The 22,838-nt window shown below is 45.1% G+C and overlaps 1 protein-coding gene across 14 annotated transcripts in view; it reads right to left on the minus strand.

Moving 5' to 3' along the window:
* The window catches only part of ADGRB3 (adhesion G protein-coupled receptor B3), a 1,499,072-nt gene that overhangs the window by 813,983 nt on the left and 662,251 nt on the right, over positions 1 to 22,838 (minus strand). For all 14 annotated transcript variants that reach the window (XM_069235737.1, XM_069235727.1, XM_069235726.1 and 11 more), the window contains one exon: positions 12,856 to 13,020. In XM_069235737.1, coding sequence (XP_069091838.1) covers positions 12,856 to 13,020 — 165 coding nt within the window. The remainder of the gene's footprint in view (positions 1 to 12,855; positions 13,021 to 22,838) is intronic.

Consider the following 22,838-nt stretch of genomic DNA (forward strand, 5'->3'; position numbering starts at 1 on the left):
GATCTTTGCCCTTTCTGTTCTAGCACCAGTGAAAAAGTGTGTGGGGCTCCGCAGCCATTTTCATCCAGGGTCTGTGTGCAGCCCTCTGGAAGCAAGACGACAAAAAGGAGAAGTGCTGCTGGTCCTCCCCCGAAGAGGAAAAGGGGCTCTTGACTCCATCCCTGGACTCTAAGGAGGAATCTGTCTAAGGGGAGTGCCACGTCACTCCCTGTTCTAAGGGGGGCCCAGAAGCCCATTTCTGGGCCCTAGAAAGAAGGCATAAGCAAAAATTTGAGGAGGCCCAGGATTCCATCCCAGGGCCCCAAGAAGACACCGTGGCCGGGGGAGCACCACTGTGCTCATTCCTGGAAAAATGGGAGAAGATCAGTACCCATCCCTGGGCCCCAAGATACCTGCCCAACAGAGGGTCGACCAGCAGCATCGGAGGCATCTGCCTGCAGGAGCGGGCAGACTGATGTGAAGTGCTGGTTCCCGCAGCAGCACTCAAAGGTGCTGGCCAGTTGGGGAGCCAATGGAAGTGCCCAGAGGTGGGCTCCCTGAACCACTCTACACCCAAGGATGCTGGCACATAGGATGTCCGGGTGGGACAGGACACCCTAAAAAGAAATACAACTGCTGTGTAAGAAACAAAAAAGGGACCGCGCAATTGTGCTCTCCCTTGAAGAGGGAAATCAGCCTGATATCTCGTCGCTGCACCCGGAGAAGGAGTCTGCCTAACGGGAGTGCTGCAACACTCCCCATTTCCTAAGTGGGGGCCCAGAACCCCATTTCTTGGCCCCTGAAGAAGGTGGAGGTGAGAGAGCACCATCCTGCTCTCCCGTGAAAGGGAGGGGGGCCCGGATCCCATCCTTGTACCCCATGAAGACACATGGGATGGGGGAGCACCATCGTGCCCCCCCAGAAAGGGAGGTGAGGCTCAGGACCCCATCCCTGGGCCTGAGATGGCCACCTGGCAGCGGGATGACCAGCAGCAGTAGAGGCATCTGCCAGCAGGAATGGGCAGACTGATTTTAAGTGCCTGCTTCGGTGGCAGCACTCAAGTGTGCTGGCCGGGCAGGGAGTCGGCAGGAGTGGCTGGGGATGGGCTCCCCAAGCCTCTCTCCATGCAAGGAGGCTGGCACACAGGGTGGCCCAGTTTGACTGGACACCCCAAAAAGAAATACAACCTTAGTGCGAGGCCGCATATAGAAAGAAGAAAAACAAAGGAAACCGCCTTAACAGCTCTTCCCGAAGCAGCAGGAGATCCTCTCTTCCAATTATATTAAGCTCATGGAGAAGAGCCCCATAATGCCCTGTGGGGCCTGCCCACATTTTTACGCAAATCATCACTCATTTGCACATTGAGAACGGAGTCACCACCAAGAGGATACTAAAGTACGGGGGAGCTGCATGAGGAGCACGGCCTCCCCCCAAAAGGAATTCCACAGTCCCCACCCTTAGTCTCAAGGGACTCAAAAAGCATAACCCCTCATGGGCTATGAAGGAAAATACAACATTTCTTAGGCTGGAGCTTTTGCTGTACAACCAGGAGTTTTGCTCTTTCTAGGGGTAGAGAGTTGAGCTATAGTACTTGTGGCTTAAAGAGGTCCAATGAAAGTTTTCATGTTGGTAGACACTCTTTATTTGGTAAAAGGAAGTACTTGCATCTTTGTACTCTTCTTGTAATAATGATGTCCGTTAGTAACTATGTTAAAAATGCAGCATTGTATGTGGAGGGTGGGTCCAAAGTGTTTCTGATGTATCCTGCAAGCACCCTCTATGGGTGAAGGTCTATAGTTACACAGGTGATGTAATTATAAATGTAATGCCTTTTAGGGGCTGTGGTTAAATTGCTTAGTTCATGTTAATAGTAATTTTGATAGCACAAACCAGTCAAACAAGCCTATAAAATAATCTTGCTTTATTTGAACATAGTATATATGCTTTATGCCAGGATTAAGTGCTCTCACTCCAAGTTATACTCAGATTGCACATTAGAATGCACATGAATGTTTTTTACATGAAAGCTGTTGGTTTAAGTCTCCCTTTGGAGGAGACAGGAATGATTACGCAATGTGGAAGAAAGTCATCCTTTTAGCATGCTCACCCCAATGTTTTCTATCTGGTAGTGGTGGTAACGGACCCTGACTGTGGCCGGGGCTGTGATAAACAGGCCTAGGGCTAGTGCTCTGAATAAAAGATATGTGTTGAAGTGTCATAATTACAATGCGCAATGTCAGACTCTGTAAGTCCCTAGTAGATAATAGGGCAAGGGGGATTAAAACTACCTATAAGTCCCTAGTATATAATAGGGCTCAAATGTTTAGAGGCCCAGTAGATTCCCTGCACTAGAGTATGCACTGCTGTGAGTCTGCTGTAAGTTTTTAAAGGGACCCCTGCCTTGCAGATTGTATTTAAAAAGCTAAATATATGCATATTGGACTTTGGAATTAAAGATACTTCCAAAGTGATGATCTACCTTATTTTTACATATGTCACTCCCCATGCCCCGCCCCCAGCACTCCCTTAGATGCCCCAGGGGTCGGGTGCAGTGTAACTACAAGCAAGGACATTATAAAAGATGGTTTATATACCCTGGTGAGGGACAAACTGCACCTTTCAGTTCCCCATTGTAGAAGGTTAGCTCCTTCGGCTAAAAATGGAAATATGTTTCATAAGAATAAGCATTGCTACAAGAGTGCTACAATAGCATGAAATGACTCAAATGGATGGTAATGATAAATCCAGCAACTTCCCATTGTTGAATTTATCATAACACAGAAAATAAGTTATAAGGCTTACATTATTCTATCCTGTCCGTGGTCTCTCCTGATTGGCCATAATTGTGTTTTGTAAGTTTGTGCTGCTTTTGCATCAAAAGGTGACGCAAATGCGGCACAAAAAAGTATAAATATGGGCCTTTGTTCTACTGTGAGAGTGGGAATAGAATGTTGCTATTAGACGACCAAGTGGGCTCGATGAAGGTGCTTCAAATGTTAAAGTAACACAGCTTGCCTCACTCTCGGTGAAGAGGAGGTTCATGAAGATCCTTTACAAGATAATTGGCAACAGTGATAGTTTTGACTGCAGGAGACACGTTTAGAATATAGAAAATTAATTTATCGCAGTATTAGATAATTAGTAAATTAAACTTATAATTTACATTATCTGACTAAGGTGTCTCCTTTCCTTTTGTCCCATCGTACTCTGCAAAAGGATCACTAGGAGATGCGCATTTTAAAAACATCTCCAACAAATAGAGGGAAGAAAAGCAATTGCCTTTAAAGGAAACAATATCAGTAAGTTTATTTATAGTCTTTAATTAATAGTAGGTGATACCTTGTTACAAATCGACCACCTTTATTTTCAGAAAAAGAAACTGAGGAGCAAGGAGATTAATTAGTCTGTCAGAAAACACCAAGGGGCATATTTGTAGGAATGTGGTGCATCGGTCCTGATGTGCCATTTTTTCTTGCGTCACCCCTTCCCCACCATGGTTGCACCTTATTTAGAATATGGCGCTCCATGGTGGTTGTTAGGACAATAGCATCAAACTTTTTGACACTACTGTGGCTCTTTGCTGCACTAGCATAAAAAATGTTGATGCTAGTGCAACAAAGCACAGGGAGGTCGATTGATTAAAATGGTTGCGATATTTTAACACCTTCTCTGAGCAAGCGTTAAAAATACTGAAAAAAATGGTGCAGTGAAATGTAAATTTCACTGCGCCATTTTTTCACGCTTCCCTGCATCAGGCGCTCCCCCAAGGCTTTGCAACGTAGTGCAATACAAGCATTGCACCACTTTGTAAATACGGCATGAGAGAAAGTCCTCTTTAACACCACCTTAGCATAAGCCTGAAGCCAGGGCAGTGCAAGGTGGCGCTAGGGGCTTGTAAATATGCCCCCAAATTTGTTTGGGGCAGCTGGAATAACCACTAGAAGGCTTCACCTCAAATATTCTCCTAGTCTTCCCAATTCAGCATCATGAAGTAATTAAGGCGGGACACCTATTTAGCCGCTATGATCAATTAAACTAAATCCATCATTCCTACACCACAGAAACCACTACCTCTAGGCCCACACGTGGTAACATTGCTACCTTGGTTGCTAACAGTATTTGAAGTCAATAAGACTTTTTCAAGGCTTCAAAGTCCATAGTCACAAAACAGCTATATCCTTCCTCTTCTGTTTTTATGCAGTCACCAACACCGCACTAGAATAGGAGAGTTTTTTAATACATTTTTGACTTGATGAGAGAACGTTATGTAATGCTGAAATGGCTGCTTCCTGTTGGTGCATTCAAGGTTATTTAGTTGCTTCACTTGGTACAGGTATATTGTGGTCTCTGCCACTGTCTCAAATACATACGTTTGTTTGACTGACTGAAGCTGTTACAGGAGCAGTTCTACTTTCATGCTCATTGCCATCAAGGCTACTGATAACAATCTTATATTTTCTGAGACAGTTCTTTGACCTCACATTCATGAACTTGGTAATGCTGATAAATGCCCACTGTCAAGCGTGAAAGTGCTTTATAGCCGTTAATGCTGTAATCAATGTGTTTGTCAACTTCTGACAATAGTCTACCAATTAGCTTTGGTACTGCCACTCTCCCCTGTTTGACACCTGCTTTTCTTTGTGGGTGGTAACATGACTTGGCATCTGCAGTTGTTGTCCTCTATTGCATGGAGGTACTGGGTACACACATTTCCAGCTCCACTAAGCAGCTAAACAGCTGAAGACCTGCATCAATTCTCACTTAATAGGTGCGAGACCTTGTCACATTTATTACGTTTGAGCACTTGCGTACAGCATGTCAATTGTGTGGCAGGCCCTTGTCTTTTTACATGTGTTGGCCTACATTCTTTAATCACAGCCTACATTTGTACTAGATGTTTGCACGAATAGGAAATGAAATGCTATAATGCGAAATGACCATACACCTTTTTAAAGGTATTGCACCAGTCATGCAGCCTCAAATACCTTACATTATTCCTAACTGCCTTTCACATGCATCAGTGTTTTTTGCCATTTCAGGGTAACATATGTCTTCTGATGTCAGAGGAGGTTTGCAGCTGATGCAATAGTTGAATGCGTTCTTTCTTGCTCTATTCCAGTGGTTCCCAACCTTTTGACTTCTGTGGACCCCCACTTTATCATTACTGGATTCCATGGACCCCCACTGAATCATTATTGGAATCCGGGGTCCCTCCACTGAGTCATTACTGAAATCTGGGGACCTAATCTGTTAATATCATTTAATTTTCTAAGTAGTTGCAGACGCCCTGAGGATGCTTCGCGGACCCCCAGGGGTCCCCGGACCACAAGTTGGAAACCAGTGCTCTATTCTATACACAGCTCGAAGGTTTTACTTTGCCTTTAAGGCAACTAGTTAAAAAAGGCTCTCACTTTAGTATGTTGTATCTCCCTACTTTCTCTAGACCACACACTGCATAAGAATTAGCCTTGCTTGATGCTAAAATGTGGGAGTGATCCAGTAAATTGTTGTGGGCCACTTTTACAGTTTGAATATAGTCGAAGGGCCTGATTCACAAAGTTAAGCTCACACCTTTGTGTAAGTTTAGGTTTGTTTAGTATTCACAAAACTGCATATTGATTGTAAGTTTACAAGTGTGGAGACTCCGCCATCAGGTATGACAACTGAGAGCTCCTAACATAAAAAGATAGGCATGTCATAATATGGTTGTGCTACAATACAGTTTAGTGTATCTATAATGACAGAGTGACTTCATCAATTGCCTGTGGCTAGAATATTTTGAAGTATGTATTAAATTATGCCATAATATTGCCTGTACACAGACAAATCTTAAGACACTTGGGCCCTGATTATGACTTTGGCATACAGAAAAGCCCATCTGCCGAAGTTCAAACAGGTAGGTTGCCGCCAGTGTGGCAGCCTCCTCGCCAGGGCCATTATGAGTTTCTGGTGGGTCAGCGGGCGGAAACTCAGTTTCCGGCTGCTGGCCCAGCAGAAAACAACCAACAGCATTGTCTCTGGCTCGTAATAGAGCCGGCGGCAATGCTGTATTACGTAGGGTGCACCAGCAACTGTTGCAATGTTCATTATCGGCAAAGCAGACAGTGAACATTGCGATGGGACTGGCCAGTGGGACCCCTGAACTGCCCATGCCAAGTGGCACCCCTAGGCCTCCCTGCACCTCATCTCCACCAGTCTTTTCATGGCAGTACTACCGCCATAAAACTGCTGGCAGAGAAGGGGGTCATAATCCCCAGGTCAGTGCCGCCAGGGTGTCCTGTGGACGAAATCTGGTTTTGCTGGCAGTCCGACCACAGTGGTATTGCTGCAGTCGTAATATAGCGCTCAGACCACCACATTGGCGGCGTTCCAACTGCAACCACGGCCCTGGCAGTCATTAGACAGCCAGGGTCGTAATGAGGCCCTTTGTGTCTGGTTTGGGAATGAACAGTTAAGGTCTGTTATACATTTAGAAAGAATATTTGAAACTAGTGGCATCTATTGAGGATGAGGATTTGTGAGTTGACTGTAACATCCATTATTAATGAGTGACTAGGAATGAGTATTCATTCATGAAGCACTGGTATCTCTTTTTGTCAGTTTACACATTTGCTAGTGAGCCCCTGTTCAATACCATACCACAGCGAGGCATCAGTGAACCACGCAGAAAGATGTGGAATATTTTCAACATAAATCGTAGAACCATGGCCTAAATTACTTATTCTAGTATTACGTGGTGCATTTGTCTACAGGTGAATGTTGAAAGATGGCTCACATTTTAGACATTTCCTCTCCAGTCATCCTCTAAACAGCACTTTAAAAAGTGTCACCACATGTGAAGAAACTAAGGCAAAGGTCATTCATGAATCCTTGCACAAAATTACCAATTCTCTGAGGTGTGATTTCTTTTTACCTGACATAATGATAGATGACTATATTTGAAAGATTTTCTGCTTATATACACACACACTCTGACAGGTAAATTAAGCACCAATATATGTTTATTTTGGTCTTTGTAAATAGTTTAACAAATGTCAGAAATGGGGTTTCTGATTGGCTAGGGTATACACCTAAGTCAGGCAGAACCCACCCCCTCTAGTCAGGGCAAAGGAGTTACACATAAAAGATAACCCCTGCACATCCCCTTGGTAGCTTGGCAGGCCTAACCCAGAGGCAATGTGTTAATTAGTTGCACAGCACACACAACACATGTGACACAATAGATACACCACAAAGGGAACACAACACCAAGTTATTTAAAACTAAACTGTATTGTACACCACATCATTAGACCAAACACAACATGCAAGTAATACTCTGCTACCCAAGCAGTTGTCAGAATGTTACACAATATTGTTACTCTGCAGAAATCAGCAGTAGTTACCCATAACACACAGGTTACGTATTATTCTGCAACATAAGCAGTAGCCAGGAACCATTACTAGGTCAATGCGCAGGTCATAAAAACATCATAGATGCCCATAAAAGGAACATCAGAAAATATATGGCAAGTCACAAAACTGTATTGTACACTACATCATTAGACCAAACACAACATGCCAGTAATATTCTGCTACCCAAGCAGTTGTCAGAATGTTACACAATATTGTTACTCTGCAGAAATCAGCAGTAGTTACCCATAACACACAGGTTACGTATTATTCTGTAACAAAAGCAGTAGCCAGGAACCATTACTAGGTCAATGCACAGGTCATAAAGACATCATAGATGCCCATAAAAGGAACATCAGAAAATATATGGCAAGTCACAAAACTGTATTGTACACCACATCATTAGACCAAACACAACATGCCAGTAATACTCTGCTACCCAAGCAGTTGTCAGAATGTTACACAATATTGTTACTCTGCAGAAATCAGTAGTAGTTACCCATAACACACAGGTTACGTATTATTCCGCAACATAAGCAGTAGCCAGGAACCATTACTAGGTCAATGCACAGGTCATAAAAACATCATAGATGCCCATAAAAGGAACATCAGAAAATATATGGCAAGTTACAAAACAGGTTAGCATACACTGTCCATAATGCCCATAGGGAACATTAGTAAACACATGGCAAGTCACAGAAATATTATGGTAAACCCATCAGCCGGGATGCCTAGGTTATGGTAAAACCGTAATTTTATAAACACTGTATCACAAAAAAGAATTCAGGCGTTATCAGCATTATGCCTTAACTTAACTTAGACCAGGAGAGTAACACCAGCCCCTCAAGTGAGCGCAGGAGCTCCTTTGCTCTCCATTTAAGGCACCTGCTGTATCCAGTGATGGCGAGGAACCTCCGGTGACGTTTTACCGCCACTTGTGGGCAAAAGTTACGCCGGGGGGGGCTCAACCACAACAGGGCCCCCCTGGCACAATAAGCAGAGGTCTGGTGGCATGGGGAACCTCCAATGAGGTTTCCTTCCCGGCCGCGGACCCGAGCGGGGCCAAAAAACACAGCAAGGCCAAAAAACACTGCGGGGGCATTCACGTCCCAGCACAGTGACCGGGGGAGAGGGACTCACCCACACCCCCATGTGTCCTGCTTCTCGGGTGACAGCCGCCCTCATCCTCGAGGCGGCTGCGCTCGTCCAACAGTCTCTGGCTCCTCTTCCTTCCGATAGAGGCTCAGCTGCTCCAACCCAGGGCACCCAGAGTGGATGCCTGCGAGTGCCCAGGGGTGCTTCTATATGGCCTCACATGCCCTGGGGGCACCAGCTGGAGCGCTCCTGCTTCCACCTTTGCCTTCCCATGCCCCAGGGGTCCCAAACAGAGCACGTTTCGGATTTGCTTCCAAACAAAGGCTGACCAGGTCACGGCTGTGATTTCAGCAGATATGCAGTGGAGTGCCCCCAGATGCTCTCCGAAGTGTTAGAAAAGAAAGCACTTTTCAAAGCGCTTCAGGGAAAGAACCAAGGTACTCCAAAGGTACTGCAAGCACCAAAAAAAAAGCACTTCTCAGGCGTTCTGCCACCAGGGTGAAGCACTCCTCATGTGCTTCCATGATGCAATTCCAAAAGGTTACAGAGGGCAGGGGCTACAGCACGCAGCCTCTTGGGACACAAGGGGCCCACAGGTCACAGGTCAGCACAGCAGAAGCAGTCCCAGTTGGTTCCTGGTGAGTCCCTTCAGCAGCATTCTGTGTCCAGTTCAAAGTATGATTCTTGTGTAGAGTGTCTCCCCTTTGGGTACTTATACTCAGTTTTGCAAAGGTTTAACAAAGAGGGGGAGAGGAGGTTCCAACCAGTTACAACTGGCTCTGGGAGTGCCCCTCTCTCCTCCAACACAGGCTCCAAACATCAGTTGGGGGTAAACAAAACCTCTGTGTGAGGCCAGGGCATAACCTTTACAGATGTTGCCCACCTCCCCTTCTTTCAGCCCAGGAAGACCATTCAATATGCAGATGCACCTCTGTGATATCTCCACCCTCCCTGTGTACAGGCTGTCTGAAAAGTATGCACAAAGCCCCAACTGTCACTCTGCCGAGATGTGGATTGGAGTCAAGCTGCAAAACACCAGAGTCATAAGAACAGAGAAATGCTCACTTTCTAGAATGATAATTAAAAATCCACCTACACCAGTAAACAGCATTTCTCACTACCATTACAACAATACCAAACATGCCTACGCTAACCCTCATAAATCAGACAATAGCCCCCTGCACATAAGGTAGGGGATTTCCAATGCAATTCTATGAGAAGGCAGCACTCACAGCAGTGAGAAACCTAATAGGCTGGTGTCACTACCAGGACAGGCCATGCAACCTGGCACATGTCCTGCCTTCTACATACATAGCACCCTGCCCATAGGGCTACTTGGGACCTACCTTAGGGATCACTTACATGTAGAAAAAGGGAAGTTTGGGCCTGGCAAGTATATTTAGATGTCAGGTACCTTTGGCAGTAAACTGTGCACGCAGGCCCTGTGCTAGCAGGCCTCAAACAGGTTTGAAAGGCTACTTCAGGGGGTGGAGCAAGCTGTGCTGCAGGCCCACTAGTAGCATTTAATTTACTGACCCTGTGTATAGGTATACCAATACACAATGGAATAGCAGGTAAATTAAATGTGCCAATGAGGTATAAGCCAATCATACCAAGTTTACAAGGGAGAGCACATGCATTTTAGAACTGATTAGCAGTAATAAAGTGACCAGAGTAATAACGTCAGCCAAAAAGGGTCAGAAAAATTAGGAGGAGAAGGCAAAAAGTTTGGGGAATGACCCTGTAGAAAGGGCCAGTTCCAACAACAAAGATATGTAACCAAATATACCCCCTCAGATTGATTAGTATTATCTGTAACGCTATAATACTGTGCAATGGAATGCAGAGTTGACAGGCGCCTATTCTAGGCATCATCCATGATATAAAAACTGGATAAAATACGTTCAAAATAAAAAAAGATAGAGCTAACAAAAGCATATTAAGCACATCGAGATAATGATTTGGTAAGAAAATAAGAAGCAACTCAAGAAATGTGATGAGTAGGCCAGGGTTATGTGAAAGGTCACAGTTCAAAATTGACTTGAACTTCATTGATTAATCTGCGCTATTAGTTTCAGGAGGTGGCCACCCAAGGAGGGCAGGGAAGAAGTAAGTAGACCCAAATAGTACCTTACATTGTGCCTGTACTGGGATGTATGCAGAGGCCTCGGTAACAGTACTTTGTTTACAATGGGAAAAATGATGGCTAGAGAAGGCTGAACTGATAGCTGAATGGAAAAGATAATGCCAGTCTCGGTGTTACAACACAACTGATAAAGCAGATTTTTTCATGATGGAGCCGAGAAACGAAAATGGTGACCACAATGCTCTGATGGCAATTCAAGTACGATGTTTAAAATTCCACCGAGTACAGTGTTAAAAGACGAAAGTCAGAGGAAAATACTACACTATAATACGTTTCAGGCGTGTGTCAGGAAAAGGCAGGTCTGTTTATGTTTTAAAGTTACAAGCAGGATGTGAGACAAGTTAAATCATCCTAGGTGGAGGCAGGCCTACAACCTTCAGTACTACTTATGATTGACATTCTGTACACAGAAACACTAGTATCCATGGACCTAATTAATGCTGACAAAAGTATAAGAGTATAATCTGTGAGTGCAAGTATTAGAGAGTTACAGTCAGAGATATAACCTTTAAATAAAGAAAAACTCTCAGAGGGCCTCAGGTAGTAAGCTTAGTAAGCTTAGCAAAGTATAGTAAAACGAGTGGTCCAAGAGTGGTTCGGGGTAAATGAACATTTTCCAATCAACTGAACCCCTAATGTTGCTGAGAAAAAGGTAGGAGGTAAATTGTATTTTATGTGAAAAAGTGCTCATACTATGCCCATATTTAATGGGCTCTAACTTGGGCTGCTAGCTTTCTCAGAGAAAAATACTAGCCATTAAGGCCCAGTCGATGGTACTTAACAATGAGTTAAATTCTCTGAATAATTTTGCAATACCACAATTCTGCGCTTATTTGCTTTAACATCGTTTAACTATACTTGGGGTCAAGTCGAGAATAATCGTGATATCGTTTTAGCTTATACTTATTTAATTTTTTGAGGGCAAAAATGCGTTCTTTTGATGATGACTCTGATTACTTGCTCTGGCATAAAATACTGACCGGGTGGGACCTTACTTGCAGGGGAAAATATTTTTCCACAGAATATATTTTCCATGTACTGAACGAAAAAGTGAACAGGATTTGGCTAATGTGCATTTGTTGTAAGGGAAGCTCGAGGAAGGGCATACTTTAAAGTGCATGTCTGGAAATATACATTTTTCACAGACCTACTCCTAAAAAAAGTGTGAATGTCACAAGTTTAAGTATATGGATCGATTTCAATGTTTTTTTTTTATGAATGAGGCTCTTTGGAAATAGATTCATATTAAAAAGGGGGACATGTATGGTATTAGTCTTGTTTCAGTAATGACAATGAACTGTGTTCTCTGTGTTAGCCATACCTGGCTCAGAGTTGGAGTCAGTTAGCATGGATTTTGCGTCATTGGAGTTAAAAAATATAGGGATATAAAAACAGGATTACATTCAGCAACAGGCTGAGGGTTCAATGGAGGGGCAGAAGTGCTGTGAACTGGTATCATAAAAAGGACCCCATTTTCCAATTATCTTACTCTCAAGCTTACTGTTTTGCTTTTTTAATTACAAAGTTTGTATAGATGCATTGCTTACAGACCAGATTATACATGTGGCTCTAGTTCCCACTCTGTGCTGGGTCACGCAGTTAAGTCTGTGAAAATGATGCAAAGGGAGCAATGTGCCATGTCACAGCAAATGTGCTGTTCCGAGTGCAGGTGTGAACCAACTCCAAATGATGAAACACCCTCCACCTCCTTGAGAACTTACCCATGCACTTTTAGATCCAGGTACTGGTTACAGGTATTTACCTTCAAGTCATAAGAAACCTGCTATATGATTGCCTGATCCAAAATTCACATTTACAAAGTGATCAATCTTTTGCAATTGAAAAGAAAACTGCAGTGATGCAACTGGGCGGAGAGGGTCCGGGGGGGGGGGGGGGGAGGGGGTCAGAGGGCATATATTGACATTGACAGAAATGTGTTTTTATCGAGTTTCAAAATTTATTACAGCCTGCAAAAAGAGGCTATTGGTCGACATAGTATGACAGCATGGTATCTCCAAAGCAAAATAAACTCCTAGACTCCGTGCTTTAGTAGAACAATTGCAGAAATCAACATGAACATGTGATCATTACTGTGAATTATTGCAGGTTGTATCGTGTAATCACAGATAACTTCTTGATTTGAAAGACATCCCAGTAGCTTGAGTGGAATTATTAAGTCGCATTAAATGTTGCGAAAGAGGCACTCAGAAATAGTTAAGGGTGTATATCACCAATGTCCCTTACCTGGGCATCTCTGCTCACTACATCGCCTGACCTCCTCAGCAGTCCCTTCACACAGATGCTCCGTCGCAGTAGCACCTTGGCAACTCCGTGTTCTCCTTTCCCATCCTCCGTCACAGGACTTGGAACACCCGCTCCAGTGACCCCACTGGTTCCACTGACCATTAGCTGCAGAACAAAGCAAATGTAAACTCAGAGACAGGAGGGTAAAAGAACAGATTCCAAAAATAGATGGGTGACTGAACAACATCAGTGTTGGCCGATCCATATGAAAACTTTACCCCCTCTAAAGAAGGGTTATCATACAAAGGTCCAGAAAGGTCAGAACCATGGAAGAGGTTCAGGATAACTACCTAACATATGAATGTATTTGTTTTACATTCGTTTTGTGTGTATTTATTTTATGTGGCATCCAGAACAGCTCTTAGGGGTCCAGCCTCCTTGTTTAAGCACCTGAAGTGGACCATAAAACCTTAAAAAAGGTCTCATATTGTAAATGTGAACTGAAATACTTTATGGACAAAGAAATACAGTAACTACCTATATATATATAAATATATATATATTCACTTAAAAAAACCTAGGCCCAGATTTATAGTGCTGCGCTCTGTCATTTTCAAAACACAGGGATGCGCCGTAATTGATTGAATATGGCGCAGCCCTGTGCTGCTCTCGGCGCTGGTGCTAATTTTGCTGCCGAACGCCAATGCAGCCACCTTGCGCCATGTTGCAGAGATGGCTGCGTCGGGGGGGAGATTATTTTTGTGCAGGGAGGTACAACTTTGTGCGTGAAAAATAATCTTAAATGGCGATCTGTTCTTTCTATGTGTGCCACTGAATGCTGCATACATAGAGCAAAAAAACGAGCAGAAATTAAAGCATTTCTTCTTGTTGTCCAACATTAACATCACCCCTGGGTGGTGTTAGATTTTGTGCCTGCCTCAGATTTATGAAAACTCTTAAATCTGGGGCAGTGTCAAAATGGAATGGGTGTTGCTGTGGCATGCCCACAACAACACCCATTGTAGGCCCCTTCCAGGCCAAGTGCTACGTGTGAAGGGGCTGCATTTACAAGGTGGCGTTAAGCCGCAAAACAATATGGTGCTGTGCATAGTGCCACCAAAGTGTCACTAAAAATTATTCTCCGGAGGCAATAGGGCCTCTTAAATTTGACCCCAAAAGTTACAGGGAAGTTATAGTTAGGTTCTGAATTTAGTCGTAGAAAAACACAGAAATTAAGCAGTTAGAGTTAGAGTTCTCTCATTCCCCCACCATACAAATTAGTTTTCTTCACCATTTTGAGTTCTATTGTTTCATTTATATTTGTAATGACGTTATAGAAGTTGTCATAAGTGCTGTAATATCTAGGGTAATTAGTAGTGCATGGCAGGGGCGGGAATTATAGTTACTTGAAATAACTATAACTATAACTGTTGAATTTCTATGGTCACTAACAAGTAAATTCAGAACAAAACTATAACATCCTTGTAAACTTTGGTTTTCTAAATGAATTTCTATGTTTTTTTAAATTCTATTTCCTAACTATAATGTCCTTGTAACCTTTGTTTTTTTCAGTGAATTACTATGTTTTTTTTAACGTATAGTAATTTTTATAATGGGTCACTCCCCAGGGCCAATCTCAGCCCCGGGAACCCCATCCCCCAGGGCCCAGCCATGTGACAGTGGGAGGAGCCTGAAGGTCCCTACGGTCCAAGCTGGCTCCCCACCTCCTGTGTGAGCCAGCACTGCTGGCATAGAGATGGAGCTCCTAAAGCAGCTCCCTTTCTGTGAGAGCAGTTTCCCCTCTTCCTGCACACATCCCCGCAAGCAGGCAGACAGAGGAAACCCCTGTTCTGGTGAAGGGAGAGTTGCTTGACAGCTCTTCCTTCCTCAGACCGGAGTGTTTGCTGTGACATGGTGGCAGCTGTCAAAACTGCTGCCAAGCCACAGCAAACAGCTATGTCCCCGGGGTGGGCACACCCGGACATAGCAGGAGCTTGCCCTTGGGGGGTGGCAGTCCCCTGGGGCCATCATTGCCCCCCCTAAAATGTACATAGCCCTGGGGCTGTGGGGGGCCGACGTGGACCCACTGCACACAATAGAATGAGTGGCTCGGGGAGGTTGTGGTCCCCACGGCTGCAGGGGGCTGCACAGCTGCCCTGCACACAACTACATAAATGCCTCAGGGAGGTGGTAGTCCCCAGGGCTATGGGGGTCTGAAACGGACCCCCAATCTCTTTTTGAAAATATGCTCAGGGATGTGGGGGGACTGGGCACCCCCCACATTAATTTTAACATATATAATGAAGGCCCTTGGGGAGGTAGTGGTCCCCGGGGCTGCCGGGTGCTGCACGGCCTCCCCGCACACAATATACTGAATGCCCTAGGGAGGTGGTGGTCCCTAGGGTTGCGGGGGTCCCCATGGCCTCCACCCACAATATAATCAATGCCCCGGGGAGGTGGTGGTCACTGGGGCTGAGGGGGGCCATGCAGCCCCCCTGCACACAATTAAATAAATGCCCCAGGGAGGTGTTGGTCCCCGTAGCTGGGGGTCCAACACGGACCACAACCTCTTTTGTAAAATATGCCCTGGGGAGTGGTGATCCCTGATGCTGAGGCTGGGGCCGGGCAGCCCTCCCACACTTCAATAAGCATTGCCCCAGGGACTTGACCCACCTGGGGGCTTGAAAAAGACAAAGCACGAAAGCCCATGCTTCGATTTTTAAAACAAAAATGTGGCAAATCCAGGGATCCACCATGAACTGCTGCAAACATTATTTTTTTTAATGCTTTTTTGCTCTTGGGGTTCCTGTGGTACCCCAGCACAAGAGTTAGGTGGTCAGGGTGTATGTACCCTGGCCCCTTTTCTTTAATTTGACATTTTATTCTGGGACTCAGTACAAGTCGAGTCCCAGGATGGCAGCCAAGCAGATCTCAGCACGAGATCGGAAGGGGGTGTGAACCCTTCGCGTACCTATACATACAATTTTAGATTTTCTTCAAATTCTCAAAAGCTACTGAATGGATTTATACCAAATAACAAAAAGGGATCTTTCTGGACCAAGAGATACCTTTCTGCCAAATTTGGTGTAATTCCATGCAGTGGTTTTGGCCCAATCGCTGTTCAATTTTTCCTTTGGGAATTACCATCCCTACTTTATCTCATGCCCCACTTCATGGATCACCACAAAACTTTTCAGACAGCAGCTCATGTAACTGTAGAATGTTTTTGGAAACTTTCGGGAAGATTCATCAAGTTGTGCCAAAGATACAGGCAAGCAAAAAAACAGCTTTTTCTATAGAAACTAGGTTCAACCTAGAACTATCTAGTGGTGACCACCACCAGGTGTTTTTTTTTTTTATATATATATATATATATATATATATATATATATATATATATATATATTTAATATTACCTTCTAGTGGTCGTCAGTAGGTAGTTATAGTTAGGACTTAGTTTCTATAGAAAATGTTTTTTTTCACTTGGCTATATCTTTGGCGCCATTTGACGAATCTTCACTAAATTTTCCAAAGTAAGTGTCATATTTGGTATTGTTGTGCATTGAAGGTTTAGGGGTGACCTGTCAAGGTGAGGCATAGAAAAAGTGGGGGGTTAAAAAAAGTGAGTTTAATACGTTAATTCCCGTAGACTCTTTAGACATTCCTGCAACCTGAACCGCTGGACAGAATTACACCAAATTTGGCAGAAAGGTAGCTTTTGACCCATCAGATCACCCTTTTTATTATTTCATGTGAATCCATTTAGTAGTTTCTAAGATATTCAAGGAACCTCAAATTTGTATATCTAGGGTTGCAACGACTTTGCAAATAGTGATAATCTTGTGCTGATATTTTATTGGCTGTCAAAACTTCAACCAAGAAGTGTTGACAGCCATCATTGGACTCAGACCTCAGCCTGAGTCCCGAAAAATGAGAAAAAAAGGGGAAGGAGAGGGTAGGATTACATTGATCCCCTGTAATCACTTGGTCAGGAGCGTTGAATGTGCGCTGCAACAAATAGTGCGTAAATGTTACCGGACCATGTCAGTGCAAGCAAACGATCCTGTACCCTTTCTGCCAAATGTTTAATTTTGCAGTAGAACAATTTCCAACACAAGCAGAAATATAACTTCTTGATTCCTTTAAGTTATGTGGTTCATAATGTCTGCAAGGGCTGACCATTGGCTTGAAATACTTCTTTGCAGCTTCATGCAGTCACATATGCAATACAATATTGTTAGACTTGACAACCTTGGCGTGCTCTCCCCTAACTTTTTGCCTCTGTTTTCCAGGTTGTTGATGTATGCTGGACTCTGTTTTTGCTGTTTTTGTTACCCTGGGCACTTCACCACTACTATCCAGTGCTAAAGTGCAAGTGCTCCTGGGTTAAATGTGTGTGTAATTGACTTTACATGATTGGCATATTTGATTTACTAGTAAGTCCCTAGTTCAGTGCGCTAGAGGTGTCCAGGGCCTGTAAATCAAATGCTGGTGGTGGGCCTGCAGCACTGGTTGTGCCACCCGCATTAGTAGCCCTGTAAACATGGCTCAGACCTATCACTGCAGTGTTTGTGAGTGCAGTTTTAATCTGGCAATTCAACTTGGCAAGTGTACCCACTTGCCAGGCCTTAACCTTCTCTTTTTATACTTGTAAGGCATCATTAAGGTAGGCCCTAGGTAGCCCCATGGGCAGGGTGCAGCGTATGTTAAAGGTGGGACGTGCACATATGTGCTTTACATGTGCTAACAGTGAAATACTGCCAAATTCGGTTCTCACATTTGTAAGGCCTATTTCTCTCATAGGTTAACATGGGGGCTGCCTTTAAATATTATTAAAGTGAGGATTCCCCTAGAGAGCAGATAGAAATGTGGAGTTTAGGGTCTCTGAGCTCACAATTTAAAAATATATATTTTAGTGAAGTTGGTTTTTAAATTCTGTGTTTAAAAATGCCACTTTGAGAAAGTAGGCATTTTCTTGCTTAAACCATTCTGCGACTCTGCTTGTTTGAGGATTTCCTGTCTGGGTCCGTTTGACAGTTGGGCTGTTTGCACCTCTCTCTAGACCAGTGACACAAAGGGAGCTGGGGTGTAGCCTGCATATCCTAATGAGCCTTGTGTGCTGAAAGGGAGGGGAAGAGTGGTCACTCACACCTGAAAGGGCTGTGCTTGCCCTTACACTATGCAGTCTCCAACCCCCTGGTGTGTGTCTGAAGCCTGGCCTGGGCAAGGTAGGATTTCACAAACAAAAGAGACTTTCCTTTGAAGTAGGCCTACTTCAAAGACAGAAAGGGGTATAAGAAGAGCACCCAAAACCCCTGAAAATTAGATCACTTCCGGAATCAAGAGGAACCTCTGCCAAGCAGCAGAGCTGAAGAGCTGAGGAGAAGTGCTGCCCTGCCTACAACTGTGCTTTATTGGACTATCCTGCAGTTGCTGCTTCTGCCTGTGAAAGGGGACAAAGACTGGACTTTGTGGTTTATTCCTGCTTGACAAGTATCTCCAAGGGCTTGGAATGAGGTTGCCCCCTGTTCTGAAGACTCAGGGCCATCAAAGACTTCCCTTACCAGCAGCTGGACTCTCTGCTGATACTCCTTCCCTGACAAGTGTGCCCTATACAGTCCCTGGGCCCTTGAAAGGATAAGCTGGTGAAAATCCAAGAAAAACGACTTCGGGCGACTCCGGACCGACACTGCTGCCGAATCCCGTGATGCTGCTTACAACCGACTCCATGGTCTTCCCTGGAATGCGACAACCCTTGCAGAACTGATATTGCTGAAGCCCCGCCAAAGTCCGCGACTCAATGGAAGTTGCCGCACCATGTCATGACCGACTCCATCCGAAGTGCATGAATTCAATGCTTTGCACCAACACCGCCACACCTCCACCGCTCCGCAGCAAGAACCCAGCGCTTCTTTGTGATGCCTCTGCTCCTTTGCCCCTCAGCACAGGAACCGACTCCACCTCAGATCCAGCGAAGCCGCGATCCCTGACTTTATGCACCAGCTTGTTTTCACACTTTACTAAGGTACTGTATCTGGGGGTCTGCATGACTCCGTACCCGGCGCTGTTGGCGCCGGATTGTTGGGAGCGACTCCATCGCAATGGCGTGTTATCACCTCATCTAAGTATTTTGTGTTTCTATGCACTATTTTGGAGTTTAATCTTTAAATATTCATAACTTGACTTGTATATGTCAGATTCTTGTCGTTTCAGTCTTGTTGTGTTTAGATAAATATTGGCTATTATTCTAAACCTGTGTTGAGTCACTTTGTGGTTTACTATATTACTGTGTGTGTTGGTACAAATACTTTACACCTGGTCTCTGAAGTTGAGCCTACCTGCTCATGCCAAGCTACCAATGGGGTGAGCGGGTGTTAATTGAGTGTGATTCTCCTTTACCCTGACTAGAGTGAGGGTCCTTGCTTGGACAGGGGGTAACCTGACTGCCAACCAAAGACCCCATTTCTAACAAATATATGCTATCAAAAGAGAAAAGGAAAACAGCTACATATAAATCAGCAAAAATACAAAAGTCCCCTATTGGCTACTGTTGGACCTGGCCCTTTTTGTAGGGTCATTCCCCAAAATGTTTTCCTTCTCCTCCTTATTTTTCTGACCCTTTTTGGCTGACGTTATGACTCTGGGCACTTTACCTCTGCTAATCAGTGATAAAGTGTGTGTGCTCTCTCTTCTAAAGTTGGTATGATTGGCTGATACCTAAATGGCATATTTAATTTACCTATAAGTCCCTTGTACAGTGGTATCTTTATACCGAGGGCCTGTAAGTTAAATGCTACTAGTGGGCCTGCAGCGCTGCTTGCGCCACCCACTGGACTAGCCTTTGAAACCTGTCTCAGGCCTGCTAGTGCAGGGCCTGCATGCGCAGTTTTCTGCCGGGGGGCCTGGCATCTAAATTTACTTACCAGGCCTAGAACTCCCCTTTTACTACATGTAAGTCACCCCTAAGGTAGGCCCTAGCTAGCCCTATGGGCAGGGTGCTATGTATGTAGAAGGCAGGACATGTGTCTCGTAACTTGGCCTGTCCTGGTAGTGACAAACAGCCTATTTTGGATCCTCACTGCTGTGAGTGCTGCCTTCTTATAGGATTGCATTGGAAATGCCCTGCCTTATGTGTAGGGGGTATTGTCTGATTTATTAGTGGTAGCGTAGGCATATTTGTTATGGTTGTAATGGTAGTGAGAAATGCTGTTTACTAGAGTAAATGGACTTTTTTATTACTATTACAGAAATGCCACTTCTAGAAAGTGAGCATTTCTCTGTGCTTATGACTCTGGTATTTTGCAGCTTGTCTTCAATCCACATTTGGGCAGAGTGAGAATTGGGCTTTGTGCATACTTTTCAGACAGCATGTACACAGGGAGGGTGGAGGTGTCAGAGAGGTGCATCTGCATACTGGATAGTCTTCATCGGCTGAAAGGAGGCACACACATTTGTAAAGGCTGTGCCCTGGCCTCACACGAAAAGGTTGTTTACCCCCAACTGATGTTTGGAGCCTGTGAGGGAGGAGAGAGGAGACACTCCCAGAACCAGTTGTAGCTGATTGAAACCCCTCCTCCTCTCCATTGTAAATGCTTGACAAAACTGAGTATAAGGAGGATTTCCCCCCACAATTTAGACCTTCTTGAGACACCAGAGACACTCCTGGAACTGGACATGGAGCGCTGCTGAATAGACTCACCAGGTCCCACCTTGGATTTCTGCTGATGTGCTGACCTGTGACCTGCTAGGTCACTAGGAGGATCTGCCACCATCTGCATCACTTGTGCTGGCCTGTTGTTGGGCCTGGCAGCCCTGTGCTCACCCCCCTTCTGCCTGCAGGGGCAGGGTGCCCTTACCCCTGCAACTAACCAGCATGAGGAGTGCTTCTCTATTTAATGTAGAGCACCTGGATAGCGCTTCTCTGTGCCCTCCTGTGCATTTAGCGAAGTGACATGGAGGAGATTCTCTGCTGCAACCCGGGCTCATTAAAGTTGCCCTCGCGCTGGAAAGAGCACATTGCTGAGGCCCCGAATCACCACCGTGACCCGAATGCTCCGATAACATTGACCACGTTAGTGGCACGCTCTCGAATGTGCCCCCAGGGCACCACCACGATGGAGATTGGAGCCAGTGCGCTCCTGTTTATGCCCTCGGGGACACGGTTAGCTCAGAGGTACCCCCGGGGCACATGCCGGCTCCTACTGAGGCCCAATCACCGCTGTAACCCGGAGAGAGAGGCCCATTGGAGATTCCCCCCAGCCGTCCTCAGCAGGAGCGCAGCTGGCAGGGAGAGATGTTGTCCTCTCCCCCATTTACCCAGCAGCCACCTCGAGGACACGGGTGGCTTCCTGCACGACTGCAGGGCTCAGCGGAGAGGAAGTTCCTTCCCCCCTGGCCACTGCCCTAAGGGCTCAGACACCCCAGCCTCATTAGCCTCACTTCGCCCCCCCTCCCAGGAGGGTCAGTTGTGATCCGTGGGAGGGATCCCCATAATTGTCAGCGCTCGTTTAGGCGTGGGTCCCAAGAAGGGCCGACACCAAACCTGAGGTGGTGTGTGCCACCCTCCTCCCCCCCAGGATCAACACACCCCTCGATTTGCACAAGAATTGCTGAGTGCCCCCTGTTTCCATATCGCAGCACTAGCGGTGCCTTGGCAGCTGAAAAACAGAACATATCACTGCCCATGTTCCTAATATGGACATGGTGGATTAATTATGTTAGCCTGTGTCCTTTTGCGCCATCTATGAGCTGATGTGCCCTTTTAGGGGCCGGACATGCTGTTATGTGTTGATTACCTGCCATATGGTTTTATGATGTACCTGATTTAGGCATTTATGATACTTTTATGACAAGTGCATTTCTTTCTTCATGTGATTCCTGACTACTGCTTATGTTGCAGAATCCTGAGTATCTATGTGTTCTATTAAGACTACTGCTTATTCTTGCAGAGTTCTAGTAACCTGTGTAACGTTCTGACATCTGCTAAGGTAGCAGGGTACTACTGACGTAATGTTTGCTCTAATAATTATGTTTTGTGCAATACAGTTTATTTTTACATAACTTGGTGCTGTGTTCCTTTGTGGTGTAGTTATTGCATCACATGTGTTGTGTGTGTTGTGCAAACGCTATACACATTGTCTCCGGGTTAGGCCTGACTGCTCGTGCCAAGCTACCAAGGTGGTGAGCAGGGGTTATCTTGGACGTGTAACTCCCTTGCCCTGACTAGAGTGGGTGGGTTCTGCTTGGCTTAGGTGCATACCCTAGCCAACCAGAAACCCCATTTCTAACAGCTACTATGTTGTAGTCCTCATCATTGAGGCTTTCAACAACTGTGATGTCCTCTGACTGTAAGAGGCTTGGGAGCATGAACCACTTTTGCGTCACTCAGTTTCTAAATCTGAAACTGTTCAGTAAGATGGGTTGCAGGCAGTAATGAATGAACAGTGAGGAGAGAGGAGGTATGTGCAGGGCTGTCTTTAGGGCGTGTTCGACTGGTGAGGCCACACTGGGTGCTGATCCGGATGGGGGGGCACCGACCTCAGTGGGGCGAAGTGTTTAACAATAACTTACGAAATTTGCAATTTAAAAGCACCTGCTGCAGAGTTCATTGTGCGTCCAGCCTTCAAGAAGCAATTAAAATGTCAAGATAACTCTTAAGATTAATATTCTTGATAGAGAGATGGAGATTTGTCCACTGGCAGTTTTGACTCGCCATAAAGTAGCTCAGTGGGTTAATATGCCTGCTGCAAAGAACAGACCTGTACTTATGTGGATAGCTAAGCGGATTAGTAAAGCCATCCTTTACCAGCTTTAAAACAAATGAAATGTATGTGAGGGGGCTATAGAGAGATGAGGGGCACCTTTGCCTGGTGGCAATGAGTGAATCCGAGGAGTTGGTCATGGGGTGGTGGTGGGGACACCAAAACAAAATTGCTGCCGGCCGTATATGTATGCATACCCACCTGTATCTACGTTACGTCTAA

This window comes from Pleurodeles waltl, chromosome 5 (assembly GCF_031143425.1).
Source record: "Pleurodeles waltl isolate 20211129_DDA chromosome 5, aPleWal1.hap1.20221129, whole genome shotgun sequence".
Classification (NCBI taxonomy): domain Eukaryota; kingdom Metazoa; phylum Chordata; class Amphibia; order Caudata; family Salamandridae; genus Pleurodeles; species Pleurodeles waltl.